The 20,939-nt window shown below is 45.6% G+C and overlaps 1 protein-coding gene across 5 annotated transcripts; it reads left to right on the top strand.

The window, feature by feature from the left end:
• Positions 1-1,469: 1,469 nt before the first annotated feature.
• Positions 1,470-20,317, top strand: LOC119220805 (mucin-5AC-like). Of its 5 annotated transcripts, XR_009957144.1 has the most exons (16): positions 1,470-1,599; positions 9,251-9,317; positions 9,415-9,480; positions 10,612-10,665; positions 10,797-10,901; positions 11,006-11,114; positions 11,506-11,517; positions 11,612-11,659; positions 12,387-12,779; positions 13,240-13,350; positions 13,948-13,965; positions 15,354-15,451; positions 15,560-15,610; positions 15,812-15,868; positions 19,393-19,506; positions 20,230-20,306. XR_009957144.1 is itself a non-coding variant. In XM_062566188.1 (15 exons), the coding sequence occupies exons 2-15, from the start codon at positions 9,279-9,281 to the stop codon at positions 20,272-20,274; spliced, it is 1,206 nt and encodes a 401-aa protein (XP_062422172.1). In that variant the 5' UTR covers positions 1,470-1,599; positions 9,251-9,278; the 3' UTR covers positions 20,275-20,317. The 5 variants fall into 5 exon arrangements, 4 of the variants coding, with proteins under 4 accessions (XP_062422172.1, XP_062422173.1, XP_062422174.1 ...); XM_062566188.1 differs by lacking the exon at positions 19,393-19,506 and having other exon boundaries at positions 20,230-20,317; XM_062566189.1 differs by lacking the exon at positions 20,230-20,306 and having other exon boundaries at positions 19,393-19,694.
• The last annotated feature ends 622 nt before the right edge of the window (positions 20,318-20,939 follow it).

Genomic DNA, 20,939 nt, shown 5'->3' on the forward strand with positions numbered 1-20,939 from the left:
GCAGCTCTTCCACTGTGCTACTTCACCACACACTAACCAGCCCTTTGTTTGTTGTATTTAACCTTGAGATTGATACTCAAACCTGAAGTAAAGCCAAAGGCTCAAACCCAAGACTGGGCTTGAACCCACAACCTACAGGGTAAGGACAGTAGCTGCTCAGCTCTTGTGCTGCACTACCTCACCATGCGCAAATTAAATTTTTGTTTCTCGTATTTAACCTTGAGACTGCTACTCAAACCTCAAAACTCTTTCAAAGCAGAAGTGATGTCTGCATGAAGGGGCATGAACCCACAACCTCAGACAGCAGGTTGGAGCCTGCAGCCCTTCAGTTGTTCCCTTGTGCTATTCAAGCACATGCCTCATTGTGTCCGTTTCTCATATTAGACCTTGGGATTGTTTACTAAACCTCAAAACTGTTTCAAAGTTTACAGTTTGAAGCCCTGACTGCAACCAAAGCCTCCTTCTGAGAGAGCAGGTTTGAACTGAGGATCCTCCACACTTCAGCCTTCCTGCTATCTCCCTGCACTGTTCCACCACACACCTGTTGATGCTTTTGAATCCAACCTCAATTCTCATTGGTTCTCAGGCTGGAATCCACAACACAACACACTTGTCTGCCGGCATTGGTTGAACAAAAATAAAAATCCATGTGAAAAAAATTACTTCTCACTGTTCTCAGGTCAAATATTTATGCAATTAAAATGCAATTAATTTCAATTCATTAATTACAAAGCCTCTAATTAATTAGATTAATATTTTTAAACGAGTCCCGGCCCTAATATATATAGATATATATATATATATATATATGTATATGTAGACTTAGAAATGGCATCTTCTATATGGAAGCCCACAAAAAGAAAAGAAACAAATAGTCTTTATAAAAATTAAATTGCTCATGATAAATCATTAGTCAGTCTCCAGGCTTTTTAATTATTAGCAAAAAAGGCTTTTTCACAAATAATCAAGTTTCAATTTTGAGTGAGTTTGAGAATGGGTTTTTCTATTTTTCTCACAAACTTGTTTCTGCACTGACAGAAACTCCAGTAACACAGAGCCAAACAAGTCACTAATCTGATCTCTAGTCAATATAGATGCTATTGTCTTTGAACCTATCCAACGAAGTCTAGGTATGTGTGTATTTGTTTTTGCTCTTGCTCTTTCTCAAATGCAACAAAGGTTTTGCAAATGTGAAAGATAGATTTGTGAATGCATTAAGGCTTGAATGCCAAAAAAGCTGTTAAATTTGTTTAGTCCCAAATCAGATCTGCTTCAGGGCTTCTTTTGTATTTAATTCTACCTGTTGTCATTGGAAAAGTAATGGTTAAACACTCTGGTGGTAGCAGGGGTTAAAACGAAATAAAGCAGCCCTCTCGAAATGCCTCTGAGAAGTGCGTCCATCGCTACCTATCTGTATACCCGCACATCTATGACTGACCTTCACGCACAGTTGGGAGGTGTGGTATTTCCTTCGAGAGAGAGGGAGAAGGCGAGAGAGGGGGCCGGAGTGCCCTGCTCGGAGAAAGTGAAAGGAAAGCAGTGAGGATAATGGGCGCAACTCTTGGATGAGCAGACAAACTACTGCGACACAACAGCAAGGTAAGCTGCTCCCCACGCGCTCTTACGTTTGGTTATTTCATGAATCGATCAGATCCATGTGGTTCAAATGGCTTTTACTGCGTGTGGGCTCGAGCCAGCCGCATTCCTCCCCCAGCCTGTTGCTTCCGTTAATCGCGTGCCGTTTAAAGCTACACTCACCGGCCACTTTATTAGGTACCCCATGCTAGTAACGGGTTGGACCCCCTTTTGCCTTCAGAACTGCCTCAATTCTTCGTGGCATAGATTCAACAAGGTGCTGGAAGCATTCCTCAGGGAGTTTGGTCCATATTGACATGATGGCATCACACAGTTGCCGCAGATTTGTCAGCTGCACGTCCATGATGCGAATCTCCCGTTCCACCACATCCCAAAGATGCTCTATTGGATTGAGATCTGGTGATTGTGGAGGCCATTTGAGTACAGCGAACTCATTGTCATGTTCAAGAAACCAGTCTGAGATGATTCCAGCTTTATGACATGGCGCTTTATCCTGCTGAAAGTAGCCATCAGAAGTTGGGTACATTGTGGCCATAAAGGGATGGACATGGTCAGCAACAATACTCAGGTAGGCTGTGGCGTTGCAACGATGCTCAATTGGTACCAAGGGGCCCAAAGAGTGCCAAGAAAATATTCCCCACACCATGACACCACCACCACCAGCCTGAACCGTTGATACAAGGCAGGATGGATCCATGCTTTCATGTTGTAGACGCCAAATTCTGACCCTACCATCCGAATGTCGCAGCAGAAATCGAGACTCATCAGACCAGGCAACGTTTTTCCAATCTTCTATTGTCCAATTTCGATGAGCTTGTGCAAATTGTAGCCTCAGTTTCCTGTTCTTAGCTGAAAGGAGTGGCACCCGGTGTGGTCTTCTGCTGCTGTAGCCCATCTGCCTCAAAGTTTGACGTACTGTGCGTTCAGAGATGCTCTTATGCCCACCTTGGTTGTAACGGGTGGTTATTTGAGTCACTGTTGCCCTTCTATCAGCTCGAACCAGTCTGGCCATTCTCCTCTGACCTCTGGCATCAACAAGGCATTTCCGCCCACAGAACTGCCGCTCACTGGATGTTTTTTCTTTTTCGGACCATTCTCTGTAAACCCTAGAGATGGTTGTGCGTGAAAATCCCAGTAGATTAGCAGTTTCTGAAATACTCAGACCAGCCCTTCTGGCACCAACAATCATGCCACGTTCAAAGTCACTCAAATCACCTTTCTTCCCCATACTGATGCTCGGTTTGAACTGCAGGAGATTGTCTTGACAATGTCTACATGCCTAAATGCACTGAGTTGCCGTCATGTGATTGGCTGCTTAGAAATTAAGTGTTAACAAGCAGTTGGACAGGTGTACCTAATAAAGTGGCCGGTGAGTGTATGTTCGGTTAGGATTTAGGGCCCCGGTTACCGGAGAAACGGAGCGGCGCGGCTCACGGTGACCGGAAGGAGAGCCTTACATGCACTGCGCGTGCAGTGTGTCCCCGATCGTTCTAACACACCGACAGGACTATGTCGCAGATATTGTTCGCGTGGCCCTTGCAGCAGCGGACAGAGAGCGGCAGGGGGGGCCACATGATGCCCATGTGGCCCACTGCGAAAAGTCGGTGGAAGGTCCCTCTGTCAGATCGCCAGGTGTCGGTGGAAGGTGTCGGTAGTTGGTGGAAGGTGTCGGTAGTTGCGTTTAGTTTACGTCCCTCGTGCAAATTGCACGTCATTGAGTATCTTACGACCATGGGTTTTCCCTACGGATGGTCGCGCTACCCTCGTCTCCGGGACCATGTATTTACATCAAGGGCGTAACCATAGTTTAGACCTGATTGCATACTGTCCCGAATGATGAATCCCCTTCCCCATCATGTTTTATAGCCGGTATTGGGCTGATGTGGGCACGTGTGGGGTAACAGTAATCCATTTAATAAGCGGGTTGTAATTAGGAAGTGGCGAAGTTCATTTTTTGGTTGAAAAGACGTTAAATAGACGTCTAGGTTTAGACCGCATATCAACGGGATTTTTAATACGGTAAAATGTCGTCCTCTACTTTGTGCTATAGCATTATTTTATAAGTTGAAAAATCAATGACGTCCACATTCGTACGTTTACCACCGATATTAAAAATCACGTTGAAAACTGGTTTAAACATAGACGTCGAAACAACTTTCACTTTTAAATAATTTTGCAACGTCTTTTCAAGGGATAAATTGCTCGCTGTAAAAGTACAAGTTACAGTCAGTTGTCATGTCAACAGCCCACAACAATTTGATTAATTTGTATTTATTCTTCCTATGCAAAACAGAATATGAAATTATAAGTGCAGCAACAACATGAACCAGTTAGTTTAGAATTTTGTGTTTGTAAACCATTTTTCTGAATCATTTTCTGCAACAAGATGTGGTTCTGAGTCACTTGAATCCGGATCGTATACCTGAAATCAGCTCTGTCACTCTCATCGTCACTCGATGATTATTTGTGTAAAGGGAGTCGCGTCCCTGAAAAATAAGCCCCGGGGAGCTTTAGAGTCTGTAAACATGCAACATCCTGTCCCAAAACCATCACAACGGCAGATACGATCGGCAGGTCCCAAGATCTGTCACTCAACGATTCAAACTGCGCAGAACACCCCTCAGTTGCAGATGCCTCTAGTCAACATGTTAATTCAATTCATTTTATTTTGTTCAACCCAAAATTAAAAATAAGACTGAGGGAGCTTTACAGTCTGTAAGCATGCAGCATCACATGGACACGCGGAAAACTCCCTTCAACTGGACAAAACCTAAGGGAGGACTATGTGTGTACAGAAATAACAACTTAAAGATGTACAGTATGTTCAATTCCTACGACAGAAATTATTCAAATATTCAGAGTAGTACGCCAGGTGTAAGGCGGGACAACTGCAGGGACAAACTCCATCAGATGTAACCTCCATCCACAGGAACCTGTGAGGAGGGATGAACAAAGACTTCAGGGAAAAGGCAAAGTGTGTATTAGAAAAGTTTAATAATGACAACAGCGAACTGCGTGTTAGCAGTGGCTAACAGTAGCTAGCTGGCGCTCACGTCGATGAACGGTCTTTTACACTTATCTGACGATGGGTTTTATTTTCTTTACTAGCAGGAAGCACCGCTGTCACCAATGTAGCCGAGGGTGTATGGTACGCCTTTACTTTGGTTAATTAAAAACAACAACATGGTTCCGGTTCTGCGCCACGCCCGGCCGCAACTTTTTTTTAATCCCTTCCTCAAACCCTTTTCATGCACATGGTCACGACATGCGTAGCTAAGCAGCTAAGAGCAATGTTCAACTTGCATACTGGACAGGTGGAGGTTAATATGGTAACAGTGCACCGTAAAACCCATCAGTCTGTGCTGAGCCATTGGGGCCTTGTGGACACACAGAAGTACGGAGGTGTACGCCCAGCATCTAGGACCGACGTTGCCTGTCTGTCTCCCAGTGAGCATTTTTTGGTTGTAAAGACGTTGGTTGACCGACGTTGAAAATGGTTTAAAAGTCAACGTTTTTTTTTTTTCAACTTCTCCAAATAGATGTTGAAAAGACGTCTATGTTTAGACCCGTTTTCAACGTGATTTTTAATACCGGTGGTAAACGTACAAATGTGGACGTCATTTCTCTTTAAACCTATAAAATAACTCTATAGCACAAAGTAGAGGACGACATTTTACCATGTTAAAAATCACGTCGAAATGTGGTCTAAATATAGACGTCTTTTCAACGCCTACAAATAGATGTTGAAAAAACGTTCACTTTTAAAACCATTTTTCAACGTCGGCATAGACAACGTATTTTCAACCAACAAATGCTCGCTGGGATCTCTGCGAATCTGCCTTTTCTGACAAGAACCAACACCGCACGCCTCACTGAAGCCCATCTGGAAGACTCCCTCAGAGTTGCAGTGTCAGATCAGTCTGACCTGTATGCGTGCCATGCCAGCCTCTACAGAGAAAGAGATAACATATTTTCATTGAAAACACCACGATAACACTATCAATCTGTCACTCATCTCACTATGTAGACTATACAGTAAAAGCAAAACCAGTTGTGACAAGCCTAAATGCCCTCCATGGTAGGAGACACATCTGGTTCCATTTGTGCTCGTCGACGGTCTTTCTTGAACATCATCTTGCTGAGACACGTTGTCCACAACTGTGGAACGAATGAAACAATACCACAAAGAATACTTTTACATGTAAGGTGTGTCAAAGAAGCACTTATCCAATCGCTGATTAAACAACAAAATGTCACGGCGGGGGATTGTTTGATTTGAAATGAAGACTATAGATTATGGGAAATGTCATTCAAATTGTACGCTTCGTAATGTTGCTGTAAGTTGCTTTTGGTTTAACAGTCAAAAAGGCAGCATCTCTGACTGTTGTCATGTTTATTGTATGTGCAGCATGCTGAGGTGGTTTAAACTGTTGCCTCACGGCAAGACGGTCTTGCATCATCCAAAGAAGTTAAGATCTGAATTACAATATAGTCAAACAATGAAAGCTAATCAATGTTATCGTCAAAACTTACAGCAGTAAGGTAAGTAGTAGCAGCAGTAGTGTCAAGAACGGTGCTGGAGCAGGCGGAAGCAGGACTCAAATGCAGAGGTTCTCGAACAACGTGCTCTTTAATCTTGACAAGAAAACAATAACGTGCTCCAACGGCAAGGGACACATAGACAATGACACGACACAGGACAACAGGCACACAGGGCTTAAATACACAAGGGAGGTGCAGGTGATTGGACACAGGTGGAATCAATCAGGCAATCACAGGACAAGGCAGGAAGTGAAGTTACCCAGGAACAACAAGAGACGTGAAAACTACAAAATAAACCAGGAAGAGAGACCAAACCGTGACAGAACCCCCCCCTCAAGGACCGAATTCCAGACGGTCCTCAAGGGGAACAGAACCAGAGAAACACAGACAAGGGGAGGGAGGGTGGGAACCCAACGATCTTGGACCGCGCAGGGAACTCAGGGTGATGGTGGCCACTCGTCGGGTCCCTCGGGGGGTCTACCGCTACGGCGACCGGGCTTCAGGGTCTCGGGGGGGCGACCGCTACGGCGGCCGGGCTTCAGGGTCTCGGGGGGCCGACCGCTACGGCGGCCGGGCTTCAGGGTCTCGAGGGGTCTGCCGGGTCGGCGGCCGGGCCTCAGGATCTCGGGGGGTCTGCCGGGTCGGCGGCCGGGCCTCGGGGTCTCGGGGGCCCTGCCGGGTCGGCGACCGGGCCTCGGGGTCTCGGGGGCCCTGCCGGGTCGGCGACCGGGCCTCGGGGTCTCGGGGGCCCTGCTGGGTCGGCGACCGGGCCTCGGAGTGGCGGTGAGCGCCGAGCTGTGCGGCTGCGGCGTCGTCGCGGCGGGGGGCGCCGAGCTGTGCGGCTCCGGCGTCGTCGCGGCGGGGGGCGCCGAGCTGTGCGGCTCCGGCGTCGTCGCGGCGGGGGGCGCCGAGCTGTGCGGCTCCGGCGTCGTCGCGGCGAGGGGCGCCGAGCTGTGCGGCTCCGGCGTCGTCATCGTCGTGGCGGGGGGCGCCGAGCTGTGCGGCTCCGGCGTCGTCGTGGCGGGGGACGCCGAGCTGAGCGGCTCCGGCGTCGTCGTGGCGAGGGGCGCCGAGCTGTGCGGCTCCGGCGTCGTCGTGGCGGGGGGCGCCGAGCAGTGCGGCTGCGGCGTCGTCGTGGCGTGGGGCTCCGGCCCAACCCCTGACCCCACCCCCCCTTCAAGGACCGACTTCCAGGCGGTCACAAGAGGGTGGGAGGGAGGGGTCATCGTCGGGGGCCGTGGGGGCGGGGAAGGAGACTGGACTCTGGGGGCCGAAACGGGCGGCGACTGGACTCTGGGGGCCGGAACGGGCGGAGACTGGACTCTGGGGGCCGGAACGGGCGGAGACTGGACTCTGGGGGCCGGAACGGGCGGAGACTGGACTCTGGGGGCCGGAACGGGCGGAGACTGGACTCTGGGGGCCGGAACGGGCGGAGACTGGACTCTGGGGGCCGGAACGGGCGGAGACTGGACTCTGGGGGCCGGAACGGGCGGAGACTGGACTCTGGGGGCCGGAACGGGCGGAGACTGGACTCTGGGGGCCGGAACGGGCGGAGACTGGACTCTGGGGGCCGGAACGGGCGGAGACTGGACTCTGGGGGCCGGAACGGGCGGAGACTGGACTCTGGGGGCCGGAACGGGCGGAGACTGGACTCTGGGGGCCGGAACGGGCGGAGACTGGACTCTGGGGGCCGGAACGGGCGGAGACTGGACTCTGGGGGCCGGAACGGGCGGAGACTGGACTCTGGGGGCCGGAACGGGCGGAGACTGGACTCTGGGGGCCGGAACGGGCGGAGACTGGACTCTGGGGGCCGGAACGGGCGGAGACTGGACTCTGGGGGCCGGAACGGGCGGAGACTGGACTCTGGGGGCCGGAACGGGCGGAGACTGGACTCTGGGGGCCGGAACGGGCGGAGACTGGACTCTGGGGGCCGGAACGGGCGGAGACTGGACTCTGGGGGCCGGAACGGGCGGAGACGGGAGTCTTGGGGCCCGCTCAGGCTGGAACAGGCGTCTTGGGGCCCGCTCAGGCTGGAACGGGCGTCTTGGGGCCCGCTCAGGCTGAAACGGGCGTCTTGGGGCCCGCTCAGGCTGGAACGGATATCTGGGGGCCGAGTCGGGAGCCGGGACTGCGGGGGTTCGTCGGCTCCTTCTCCTCGGATTGAGGAGGTCCCGGAGCCTGAAGCATTCCTCCTGGTAGCTCCTGGGGCCAACAACGACATTAGTCTTCCATTGAAAAAATGGGCTTCTTACGTCGAGGTAGTCAGGCCCCAGGTCGCTCCAGGAGTCCGCTGGCATGCCGGTGTTTCGCCGGGCAGCCTGCTGCATGCTCCGTGGTCCCCCAAACGCAAGGCGAGTTCCCAAATATTTATCATTAGGGTAAAACCCTGCTGAGTCCTTCCTTGGTCGTGTCATTCTGTCAAGAACGGTGCTGGAGCAGGCGGAAGCAGGACTCAAATGCAGAGGTTCTCGAACAACGTGCTCTTTAATCTTGACAAGAAAACAATAACGTGCTCCAACGGCAAGGGACACATAGACAATGACACGACACAGGACAACAGGCACACAGGGCTTAAATACACAAGGGAGGTGCAGGTGATTGGACACAGGTGGAATCAATCAGGCAATCACAGGACAAGGCAGGAAGTGAAGTTACCCAGGAACAACAAGAGACGTGAAAACTACAAAATAAACCAGGAAGAGAGACCAAACCGTGACAAGTAGTAGTGGTGGTAGCAGTAATATTGGTAGTAGTAGAACTGTTTATAGCCGTGTTAATAGCATTAGCAATAGTAGTGGTTGCAGTTGGCCGTTTGGGGCTTTTATTTTGAAATGATGGGTTTGGGTGACAGGGAGAGAGGATTAGGAGACAAACATTTGGCTTACACACTAATTATTAAATGGCCCATATTATGCTCTTTTACCACAAGTTGACATGGTTCTTTTGTTTTCCGAATGAAAAGTCTAAAATATAATTTTGTCAAAATACCAAAGGATCCTCACCTCTTTTAAGTCTTAATGCTAATGAGCCATCTTGAATGTTTTGTGTGTCTGTTGCTGTGTGAGTGATGACGAACCCAACAACAGACTTTCCTCTTCTTCTCTCCGTGTAGCGTGACTCTGAATGATCGCGGTGGCACCATGACATCTTTGACATACATGACCTACGCGTTTGTCTTCGTAAGTGTCCAAAACAGCTCAATGTTACTCATGTTGCATGAATGCTCACCAGGACTCTTCAGAAAGGGCCCTTGTTTATGCCGCTGTTGTCTTCTAGGTGTTCCTCAACGTAATGCGTCCGTCGGAGGAGATGTGTATGGACTATCTGGAACTGGATAAATGGGTATATGTTCATATTTTTTTTGTAGTTCATATTTTCTGTTTGAGCAAAGTCCACAGTTGTGAAAGCAGATTACTCTTAACGTAGAGGACAGATTATCTGTGCTCTGTGATCTAATCCAACAAAGAGAAAACCTAAACCATCAAAACCAGCTGCTCTCCTGGTGGCAAATATTCTACTTTTTACTCCACTACAGCACAGAGGCAAATATTAAACTTTTTATTAATTTATTCCACTCCACACGCATTGGCTAGTGAAATACAAAGGATGTCCACAGAACAGGTTTTATATTCAATGAACAATAATTGGGCTCCTGTTAGGAATCACTTTCTGTCTTATTTACTTTGCCAAGAGAGATATTAATAATAATAATAATAATAGTTCTTCAACTTCAATCCCTGACAAGTGAATAGTGGCCAATACATTATTCAGACTATTTACTGCAGAAAAAGTAGTAATAACTTCTTTATAAAGTAAATGTCCTACATTCAAAACCTCGGTCCTCCAAAACTCATCCAGTGAGAAACGTCCTGCGGTGCAAAAAATAAGCGTAAAAATGCTTAAAAAATGTTTAATGTGTTATTTTTTGTGTAATTAATTAATCGTAATTAATGCGCTAAAGTCCCGGCCCTACTATTTACACATTTAACAGGGTGTCTTTTTCGCCGTCTTTCCGATACTGCTCATGTCTCCCCCTCTCCCCTCTCTCCCTCACCCCCTCTCTCCCTCCCTCCCTCTCCCCCTCTCTCCCTCCCTCCCTCTCCCCCTCTGCCCCCAGTCAATGCATGTCAAGTTCGTTCTCTGTGATCAAATTTAGTTTTATCAATTTTCAAGATATGCACACATACACAAATGCATGGACCACTGCCCTTAGAGATACAGAAACACTCGTAACGAGTAATGCAGTAAAACATAATGCAGTGTTTTCCCTAGGTGTAGTTGGGCAAAATAAAATAAAAACGATTGCACACTTTTTCGGTGAGGGGGGGGGGGGGCTGTACTGTTATACTGTTATTGAGCCTTCAAATTGAGTCTGTCTCAATACAATAGTAAAAAAAAAAAATTAAAACCATTAGCTTCCAGTAAACAATTGATAATGTTTTCTCTTTCCCCACTTCTATCTTCCTCCTCCAGAAGGAAAATAAACTGGCAGAACACTTTGACGTGGTGATTACTGAAGATCCCAAGGTAACAAACTGTGAGGAGCAAAAAGTATCTCAAGGTTCCGTGTCGATACACGTGAATGCATTTCATTCAATAGGGGGCCTCACTGCAATGGATGTGTGATTTAGTGTGTACTTGTGTTCCTCCCAACGCAGGACCAAATTATCTGTACTTACCAGACGACGTGCATTCAGAGGCCGGAAGACCCAACGTGTATAATGCTAGGCGAATGCTGTGGACCGGACAAATCTATCTGTGAAGTTGGTGTCACTTATCAACTTATGTGAAGAATTGTGATGTTCCAATTCTCACCTTCCTTCCAAACTCATGAATTATTGTGTTGCTCTTATTTCCCCCTCCACAGAATGTAGCCAACAAGACACTGCCCGAGTGCGAAAACCGATCTTCTGTGAAAGTCCCTTTCTTTCACATCCTGTGTTTGATATCCCAACAGCTCCACAAGACTTCTAAAGGTACTTCAAATAGATACTACTCTAACACCCCCCCCCCGCCAATAGAAACAGTCTGCTGGCACGTGTATCCCTTTATTCCGCTCACCATGTCCTCTGATGCTTAATACCCTGGACCTCTATGCTCAGCTAGTGGATGGAAGCCTGTGAGCAACGACCACTGATCGAGGCATTCATGCTAAAATTGTCAGCACCTTTTGTCATGAAGCTTTGTTTGGATCGTTTAAAACAAGTTCATGCAAAAGAGGGCGCTTTTTAAAATCATTCAATCATTTTTGACTCATTTTTGATTATTGTTCAAAACCTCAATAACTATTGCGCTAAAGCGTGACGCTGAAGATGTTTTAATGATATTGAACCTCATCATTTTCTTTTCTTCTCTCTCGCGTCACAGTCTGCAACTACAGTGAGTATGCCTCCTATGCTGTGATTGTTATTGTGGGTTTGAGGGGTTGATCACTGTGTTCCTTTTATTCATTATCTGTTATCTTTTTGTTTAGATCACATGCTCCCAAAAGACAAAATACTCCCAGAAACACCATGTAGTGGTAAGTAACCCATTCCATTTAGAGGTCCGTGTTGAATCTGGGCATCGGAAAGGCAGAAAACTCTTTGCTGTTGCACAACTGCAGGTCTCGGCCTCCCACACTTTTAAAAGTTCCTAATGTACAGGCACAGAACAATGGATGCATATGCAACCGTTGCCTTTAGAGCTTTGGTTCGCTTATGTGCATCGTCTCCTGTTGATTGTCATGCTTTTTGCATCGTCGATGCAAAGCATTCTCTGATTTATATCAACACTGATTCATAACAGGATCTTAAACATCTTTTATTCTGTTTAGTACAGTGGTGTCAAACTCAATCTCAGAGACATTAAAAGCTGGTACTCCGTAGAGGGCCGGTGGCAGTGGAGGGTGCAGGGAGGCCGTGTGCTCTCTGGTTGGACCGGCACGGGCTGCTGAGCAAGAAAACCGCGACAGCAACCGCCTGTCACGTTACTGTACGGTTCATTTATTATGGTGGTGATGAAGACATGATGTTTTCACACGGACCGGATTAAGGGCTCACTTGCTCGGGTTCAGTGCAGGACCACTTGCACTTGTGACTTGTAAGTCACTAAAAACCTCACTGCATCAACTTTAGACCATTTAAACAAAATGCAAGAAAGGTGGTTAGATTGTGCAAATCTAAATGTACCACTAAATACTAGTAATATTACTGTAGTAGTATTACTGTGTGTATTGTATTACTGAGTGACTTCCTACGTTTCTGCAGTTTCCAATCCGACAACAACACAGACCACAACAACAACAATAACAACAACAACAACACCAACAGCAACAACAACACCAACAACAGCAACAACAACACCAACAACAACAATAACAGCAATAACAACAACACCAAGACCACCAACAACACCACCAACAGCAACAACAACAACATCAACAACAACAACAACAACAGCAACAACAACAACAACAGCAATAACAACAATACCAAGACCACCAACAGCAACACCAAAACCAACAACAACAACAGCAATAACAACAACACCAAGACCACCAACAGCAACACCAAAACCAACAACAACAACAACAGCAATGATAGCAACATCAGAGCCAACAGCACAGCCGATAGGTCCGAGCACGACTTCCCATCCCAACGGTAAGCTGTGGGAATGTGCTTCATACGATGAGGTCATCACTTCATCGAGAGTTGAGCGTTCAGTTTAAATCGACTCGTAAGGCGTCCTTTGCCTTTTCAAGCAGTGACAAAACCCCACCTGCCACCAGCAATGATCCATTCGATCTAAATGATTTTAAATGTTGGTTTAAAAAATAAAAAAGTTTTAGTTTCAAAATAAATTTAAAATGTTTTAACGCTACGTAGAGCATGACGTACCATACGTAGAGTCCCAAGTACTACACGCACTACACCGTGCCTAAACTACACAGTACAGTGTAGCCGCCGGTACTTTTACCTGCGAAATTCTACCTTTAATTTGATCAAGTACCACCACCACTGCTACGACATTCTTCTTGTTGGTATACTGAAACTTATATTGCATTTATTGCCCCCCATAATGTGATGTTGCATTACTGAATGACTTCCTACGTTTCTGCAGTTTCCAATCTGACAGCAACACAGAATGAAACAACTCTGCCAGAAATGTCAACAACAACAACAACAACAACAGCAACAGCAACACCAAACGCAAGGATAGCAAGTCCCACTGGTAAGCTGTGTATTTGCATTTATTGCCAAAGATAAAAGATTTGTCGCTACAATTGGGCCATTTTTGATTGGGATCTCTTCTAGATCCGGGGGTGGGGGGTATCGCAGAAAAGTAGAATAAAGAACACCAGCACAAGGTAGAATGCGCAGCTCGACTTAGTGTGATTTGCTCGTCGCGGCTTCATCGGTTGCACGTTTGGCGAGTCGCGCTGAGAAGGAGGAGCTATTTAACACATGAGGCTGTGGGATCCTGGAGGAATTTAGCTCAGGTTGAATTAAACCCGGCCAAGTAAGTATTAAGTAAGTACTTAATCCCTTATCCGGGTTTCGTGCAATAGCCGGTGTTTTGTCTGTTGTTTTTTTTTTTTTTTATATATATTTCCCCTGATTTTGCTGCATTTTGGAAACTAACAAGTCAACAAAAAAAACTCACAGAAATTGTACTCATCCAAAGCAGCAGTTCTCTTGTTTTAATGCTCCTCTGTAGAAGTCACTTGCTTGGACCTATCGTTTTCTAATTTGTTTTCTATTGCAAGTTTTTACAATTATAATGATACTTAGCTTTTTTTCCTTCTTTCCCTTTCATCGTTGACTGAAGTTCTAGAAGCTAAGAACGGTAAGTTATCCTCTCATCCATGTTTTTCTTATACAAAATACATCATGGCCTTTTCATTTTTATATTTCTTTGATATTTATACGATTATTTTTAAACGTTACAATGACTGTAAATGTAGTTTTTTGCTTTACTAGAAGAACACCCACATAAAGACTCAATCTTTATCTTAACTTAAGTTTGCATTTGTACCAATGTTGTTTTATTTAAATCTTACCAAAGACAACAGCCCTGCAGCAATTAGACATTGTACAACTATCCTTTGTACGAGGAAAAAAAGAATAAAAAATACTCAAAAACCTGCATATTTAACCGGATTAACCGTTAACCTCTGCAAATGAGCGCTTAGTAACGTTTTCTCTTTGTTCTGCAATATTCCATGTGAGTACATTTGTCCTGGTTTGGGTTTACTTCATGTTTTATTTTGTAGTTTCATGCCACTTGCACTTCCTGCCTTGTCCTGTGACTGTCTGCAGTGTCCCTGATTGTCTCCGCCTGTGTCCAATCACCCACACCTCCCCTGTGTATTAAAGCCCTGTGTGTCTTGTGCCCCTGGGGTCCGTTTCAAGTAGAAGGTTGAACAACCTCTGAGGCAAACGCTAACCTCTGAGTTGATTAAAAGACAGAGAAACGTGGGAGAAAACTGCTGCTCGGGTCAATGCGGAAGTTCCAATATAGTGTTAGGACCTAATATTCAATCATTATCCATACGTTTTACTAATTATCAGTGTGGAAATTACATTTTTACTGCATTTAGAATGCACTACACACCATGTTCATAGTTCATCACAGGAATGATATCGCTAGTAAAAACTGGTTTAATAGTATGAACCTATAGTGTTTTTTTCAGGTGCATCCTGTGGAATCCCTCTTTAATGTTTCTCACTGGTTTGATTCCAGGGAACAAACGCGTTTAAAAGATGTTTCTCACGGCTCTGCATACAGCAGCTTCACTAATATTCTCCATCACCGATGTTTAAAGGAAACCGCCGTCTGCAAATGAAGTAAATTACACAAAGAATGCGCTGTGTCATTGGCTGGCTGCTGTCAGGGGGAGGAGCCTGTGAAAGAAACTCGAGGTTTCTTGAAGAGAAACCTGCTCCCGACCGGGTTAGGTTCATAGGCTTAGTTACCATGGCGACTCACCCTGAGGCGTAGTTACCTCTCTTTCTGAAACCCAGAGTTTCCCTCATCTCAGGGTTAACAAACTGAGTTTCCACTAAACCCGCTTCTTGAAACGGACCCCTGGATGCGTCATTGAACGTTTGCCTGAGTTATTATCCCAGTACACCCGTTAGTGACATAAAATAACTACAGGTGTGCTCCAGTTAACATTAGTTGTCTCCCTTTATGATCCTCATGGAAGTTCCCTGTGATCTCTCTTCTTGTAGAGGACCTGCAGATTCTTTTATGGGTGTCTCTGGTCTTCCACGTCATCATGCCAGTTGCTGTTTACCTCTTTATGCGCCACCAATGGAGGCGGGACAAGGTGCAGTGGGTGTGGTCAGCAGCCCGGGATGTGACATTCAATGTGTCTCCAGCACACTACATAATGCATCATTCAAAGTGATTTATTGTTGTATCTTTTTTTTTTTAGGCGTCCTACATGTACGATGGGAACACAGCAGAGAACGAACACATGGTACAGGTACGGTCGCATTGATGCTTAGAGATGTTCAGTGTGTGTTTAACATATGTCGGAGCCCTTTGGTGGTGATGACTAGTAGTGTGCACAGCAGGTAGGTTTAGTGTTCCAAACCTGTTCTCTCCGGGATTATTTGACCTTACGACCTCTGACCCTGCCGGCCTTGAAATTGATGTGCATTCTCTACACTTTCCTCTCTTTTAGGTAGCCACCCCGCAAGCATTAGTGAACTGCAACGAACACGGCGCACAATCACTCCAGGTGAATATAAGCATGAATCCATGAGCTCCTCCGCGTTCTGCAGACAGCAAACGTGAGAATCACTTTCATTTTTGTAATTATTATTTTTTAGTGGCTCTGTTTTTGTAGGTTGAATCTTTGCCGTCTCTTGAGTTTGTTTCTGCATGCAAAGTCCCCGTGGTTTTGGTATTAAGTGATGAATTGCGTCTTTGAGTCCATGTGGCTAGGCAGGAAGCGATGACTGACAGCCGTTACTGTCCCCTTGCATGCAGCTGGTCAGGTATTACGACGACGACCCGCTCTCAGGAACCACCACCCACCTCTAGCGACGTTGTTCACACTTGCATGCTTGATGTCTACATGCACGGAACAAGGTGCCTGGATTCCCGGGAGGATCGGCTCTGTCTCGGGACCGTTGTAATGGGGCGGCGCGGCGAGGAGTTCAGACAGGATCGTAATGGCCTGCAGCAGAGTTGTCGGCCCAGAGCAACACTCGCAAAGGGTGCCGGCTGTCGAGCACGACGCGCTGCGGTTACGGTGTTGTGGTGTTTCACGTATCTTAATCATCTGCTCATTTAACCTGCCGCTCTTCAGTTTTGCTTTTCAGTGAACCATTTGCAGCTTTTTGGTAGCTGGTTTTCCAGAGTTTCTTTTTACAAAGTGTTCACGGATAAACGGTGCAGAAGGTGAAGTAAAGTTCTCCAGATAGTGGGCCTCCAAAGACATTTGTCTTCTTTAAAAGTGCTGTTTATAATTTTATATCAGTAAATATATAATCCAAAATCAACTTATAGGAAGGTCAAGATAAGCTTGTATGGTGCCTTTTTTCTTCTACCAAATGTATTTAAAAAATGTGAATATATTTGTTTGTTTTTTAACAAACTAGTATTGTGACGTTGTCTCTGGTTGTATTGTGTAGAGGTTTTTTTAAACTCACAGATGGGATCAATGAATGGATTGAAAGCTGCTTTAGATGAGCCAGAGGCTGGCGCCTACACATTACTATTTGAATTACACATCAAAACAATCAAGGAGAGAACATTCAGAGGGCGTTGGTCACTTATTTAGCGTCCATCCTCTGAGGGTCATCTTATCTCTTGTAATTGTTTTTAAGTGTTCCGGTCCTTGGAAAAGACCAAATGTTTTTTAATTATTATTTTTTTAAGGTGAACTTTTTGGAAAGGAAGACTGGAGTATTTCTCATTTTGGCAGCATATTTTGTGAAACGCCTTGGGGAAAAATATTAATCAGAACATTTAAGCTATGTCTGATCTGTGTATTATTCAACTCCTGTGTCCTTTTGTCAACGTTGAAGAAATGTAATCTTACTAAAGGTCTTGAAGAGTTGTTTAGTGATTCCAGCTGCTTTTAGACTGACTCGGCATCCGCCAAACTGCTTGTTCCTCCCTCCCTGAGAGCAAGATAACAACTCTTTGCTCTGTCAGCTCCTAAATGGTGGAATGAGCTCTATGAGCCATCTGTTTCTGGAAACTAAAGTCTCACCTCTTCAGACTTTTTCTATACTAAAAGCAATAACGAATTGGATCACTTGAATTGTACGTATAAGGGCTTTATCTATAGCAAGTTTTAAATCGACGTATTTAATGAAATTGCACTTTGTTGTTTCTTGTTCTTCTGAGATTGTATCCTTTTATGGATGAAATGCACTTATTGTAAGCTAAATGACATGTAATGTAATTCTGATGGCTTTGGTTCAAAGAAAAATGAGACTTTCTATGTAAATGTCATTGGCAGCTTCCAGGGATTTGGTTCAGCAAACGAGGGCAAATAAAGTCGTTTTAAATGAATGTTGCTTCTTTGTTGTAGTGGAAATTTGTGGATAAAGCCCAAAAGATTTCCCCCCTCTTAGTGTGGCCATAGACAATCATTGTTTTGACAGACAAAATACTGCCTTTGTGAGTCAGCTTGGTGCAGAATGTTGGCAGCAGCAGGTGTCCGCAGGGCCACAGCAGCACAGGAACCAGTGTTGGGAAAGTTCACTTTCTACATGAACTAGTTCAAAGTTCAGTTCACACATTTTAAAATGAACTAGTTCAGTTCATAGTTCAAACTTCAAAATATTTGAACTAAGTTCACAGTTCCAACTAGTTGAGTTCTTTTTTTCCGTATGTTGCTGCAAGCTATTTTTCTAAATTATTGCCACAGCCCAAAACCACAGACAGCAATTATTTGATCAGTTTTAACACTGAAGCTTTGCATCAGATTTCATCTTCATATCCAGTTTTGAATCCTTATCCAACCAGGGTTTACATTTGCATTAAGGGGATTGCTGCTTTAATGTTGCTTTAATTCACTCCACACCAGCAGCAGCTGCAGCGTTCACCCCTACATTACATTCTCAAACACATGCTGCTTGAATGGTCTTTTTTAAATAAGGAATAAAAACACAACAGTTATCATTAAGGTGCAAATGTTTGCAAAGAAAGGTCAGATTCCTCCCATCCTCACCGACCTTGTCAGTAACTTCATAAAACTCGTTTAGATTATTATACGCCGCCTCTTTGCTACACGCAGCTGTCACCTGCTGGTGTTGCCAGATCAGGTGTTTTTTCCCCTACTTATTAAGGCGCGTTTACGGTGTGTTTTCTATAGGAATCTGGAAACCTATTGAACGACGTTAACCTGAAAGAACGCGCCGTTCACAGACACCAGAATGAACGCGTTCAGGCACAACACTGACAGGAACAGGGTCCAGATTGAACCATGATCCATGGAAACCTGCTAGGCGAGAAAGCACAAATACTGATACTGATGAAACAAAGTTAGTGAACCGCATTAATGTTTACAGTAATAGAAATGGAATATCAACGGTGTTGGAAGCAGTAGGTGTCCCCGGAGTCAGGATCAGGGTCCATAAGGAACCCAGATCTACGGAGACCTGCGAGGCGAGAAAGCGCAACAAACTCTCAGGTCAAAACTGAATTAGGGATGTGGATTAATAAAAATGTGGATTATTGTAAGTGTGAGTGAGAGTAAAAGAGGAGCTTGGTGTGTCCTAAGAAGTCCCCCGGCAGTCTAGACCTTAACTAAGTGCTGGTCCAGGCTAACCTGATCAAGCCCTAACTATAAGAGGTATACAAGAGGAAAGTTTTAAGCTTTATCTTAAATGAACTGACCGAGTCTGCCCCCCGGACTGAAAGTGGAAGCTGGTTCCACAAAAGAGGAGCTTGATAACTGAAGGCTCTGGCCCCCATCTTACTTTTTAAAACTCTAGGAACCACAAGTAGCCCAGCATCTACGGAGCGTAGATGCCTTGTAGGGCAACACGGTGTAACAAGCTCTTTAAGATAAGACGGTGCCTCACCAGCAAGTGCCTTGTAGGTGAGAAGTACTAAAATTCTATTCTTGATTTAACAGGAAGCCAGTGCAGAGAAGCTAATACAGGAGTAATATGATCCCTTTTCTTAGTTCTTGTTAATACACGTGCTGCAGCATTCTGAATCAGCTGGAGAGGCTTTACAAGAGCAGCCTGACTAGTTTTCACTTTGAGACAGGAAGTTCCTGATTTTTGATTTATTCCGTAGATGGAAAAAGGCAGTCCTTCAAGTCCATAACCTGATCAAAGAGAACTCCAAGATTCTACACAGTGCTGCTGGATACCAGAGCAATTCCATCCAGAGAAACTGTATCACATAATGGTAAATGGACTTGTACAGAGCTTTTCTAGTCTTTTGACCACTCTAAGCACTTTAACATTACATGACATCATTCACCCATTCACACACTCATCTCTTTTCCTGTTGGACCTCATGCAGCATTTGACAGACGATCACTGTATCCTGATGCAAAGACTAGAACATTTGTTTGGTTTTCTGATAATGTCGCCCAAAGGCTAAATAAAAGGGATTCACTGTTTACAAGCACAAACTGGGATGCACCAAACAAATGTTCTAGTCTTTGCATCAGGATACAGTGATCGATGGTGTCAAATGCTGCATGAGGTCCTGCAAGATAAGAAAGGAGATGAGTCCTTGGTCCGATGTAAGTACAAGATCATTCGTAATTTTGCCCAGTTTGTTTCTGCTTCCATGCTATGATGCACTCGAAATCCTGACTGGAAATCCTTGAACAAAGCATTATTTTGTAGAAACTCACGTAATTGATTTGCAACGGATTTCTCAAAGATTTTCGAGAGGAAGGGAAGATGAGGTTTAAATGAAGCTTAGGCGAAAATTCAGTCAGGAAGACTGGACAGGCGTTGCCATTCCCGGGAGCCTTCCTCTCTCCATGGGAGCACACGGCCAGCTGATTAGGGGCGGGGTCAGGTAGTACCAGCCAACCAGATGTGGGTGATGTTACCGTAAACCAATTGCATCAGTGCTGGCAAACCTTAAAAGACTGTTCTCTCTCTCTGCTGTCAGTTGTCATTTCAGCGCGCACCAAAGGCGACCCAACAGCGCCCCTGACACCTCCGATCTACAGCAGAACCTGGCACATCAGGAAATTGGAGCAACTTCTCTACCACCATCACCAGCGTCTGGACTCCCGAAGGGGGGGAAATAGCTCGGCTCAGCATCCCGGCCCCTGGTCTATCCTACGGCAGGATGGAGTCGGATCCAAGAGACGAGTAGAAGATCCAGATGTCAGAATTGTAGAGGTCAGTTGATCAAGGTTGATGGAAGAGAAGCCATCCAAGTAGGTATCAGGGCCCACGGCTGCATCAAACTTGCTTCTTGTTGCCATTCTTCTTTCCAGATGAAGAAATGGCGTCCAGCGCCATTCTCAAAGAGCCTGAAGCAGTATCGGTGAGATGATAAAAAAAGGAGTCTTCTGATACCTTGAGGCAGGTCACTGAACTTAGAGCAGATGGAATGGCTTCTTTAAATGAGGCTACAGCGTCACCTGATAAGCATCGACTGTAGTCAGGTAGGAGTCATTAATAGTTGCCACTCCAACCCCCCGGCCTGTGCCTCGAGAAACATGAGCATTAACATGACTTGGAGGAGTCTCTTCATTTAAAATGAAACATTCCCCATTCGATAGCCACGTTTCAGTAAAGTATATCTACATGGTGATCTGATGTTAGTTAATTTACAAAAACAGCTTTAGATGACAGAAATATAATATTCAA

This window comes from Pungitius pungitius, chromosome 12, assembly GCF_949316345.1.
Source record: "Pungitius pungitius chromosome 12, fPunPun2.1, whole genome shotgun sequence".
Taxonomy (NCBI): Eukaryota; Metazoa; Chordata; class Actinopteri; order Perciformes; family Gasterosteidae; genus Pungitius; species Pungitius pungitius.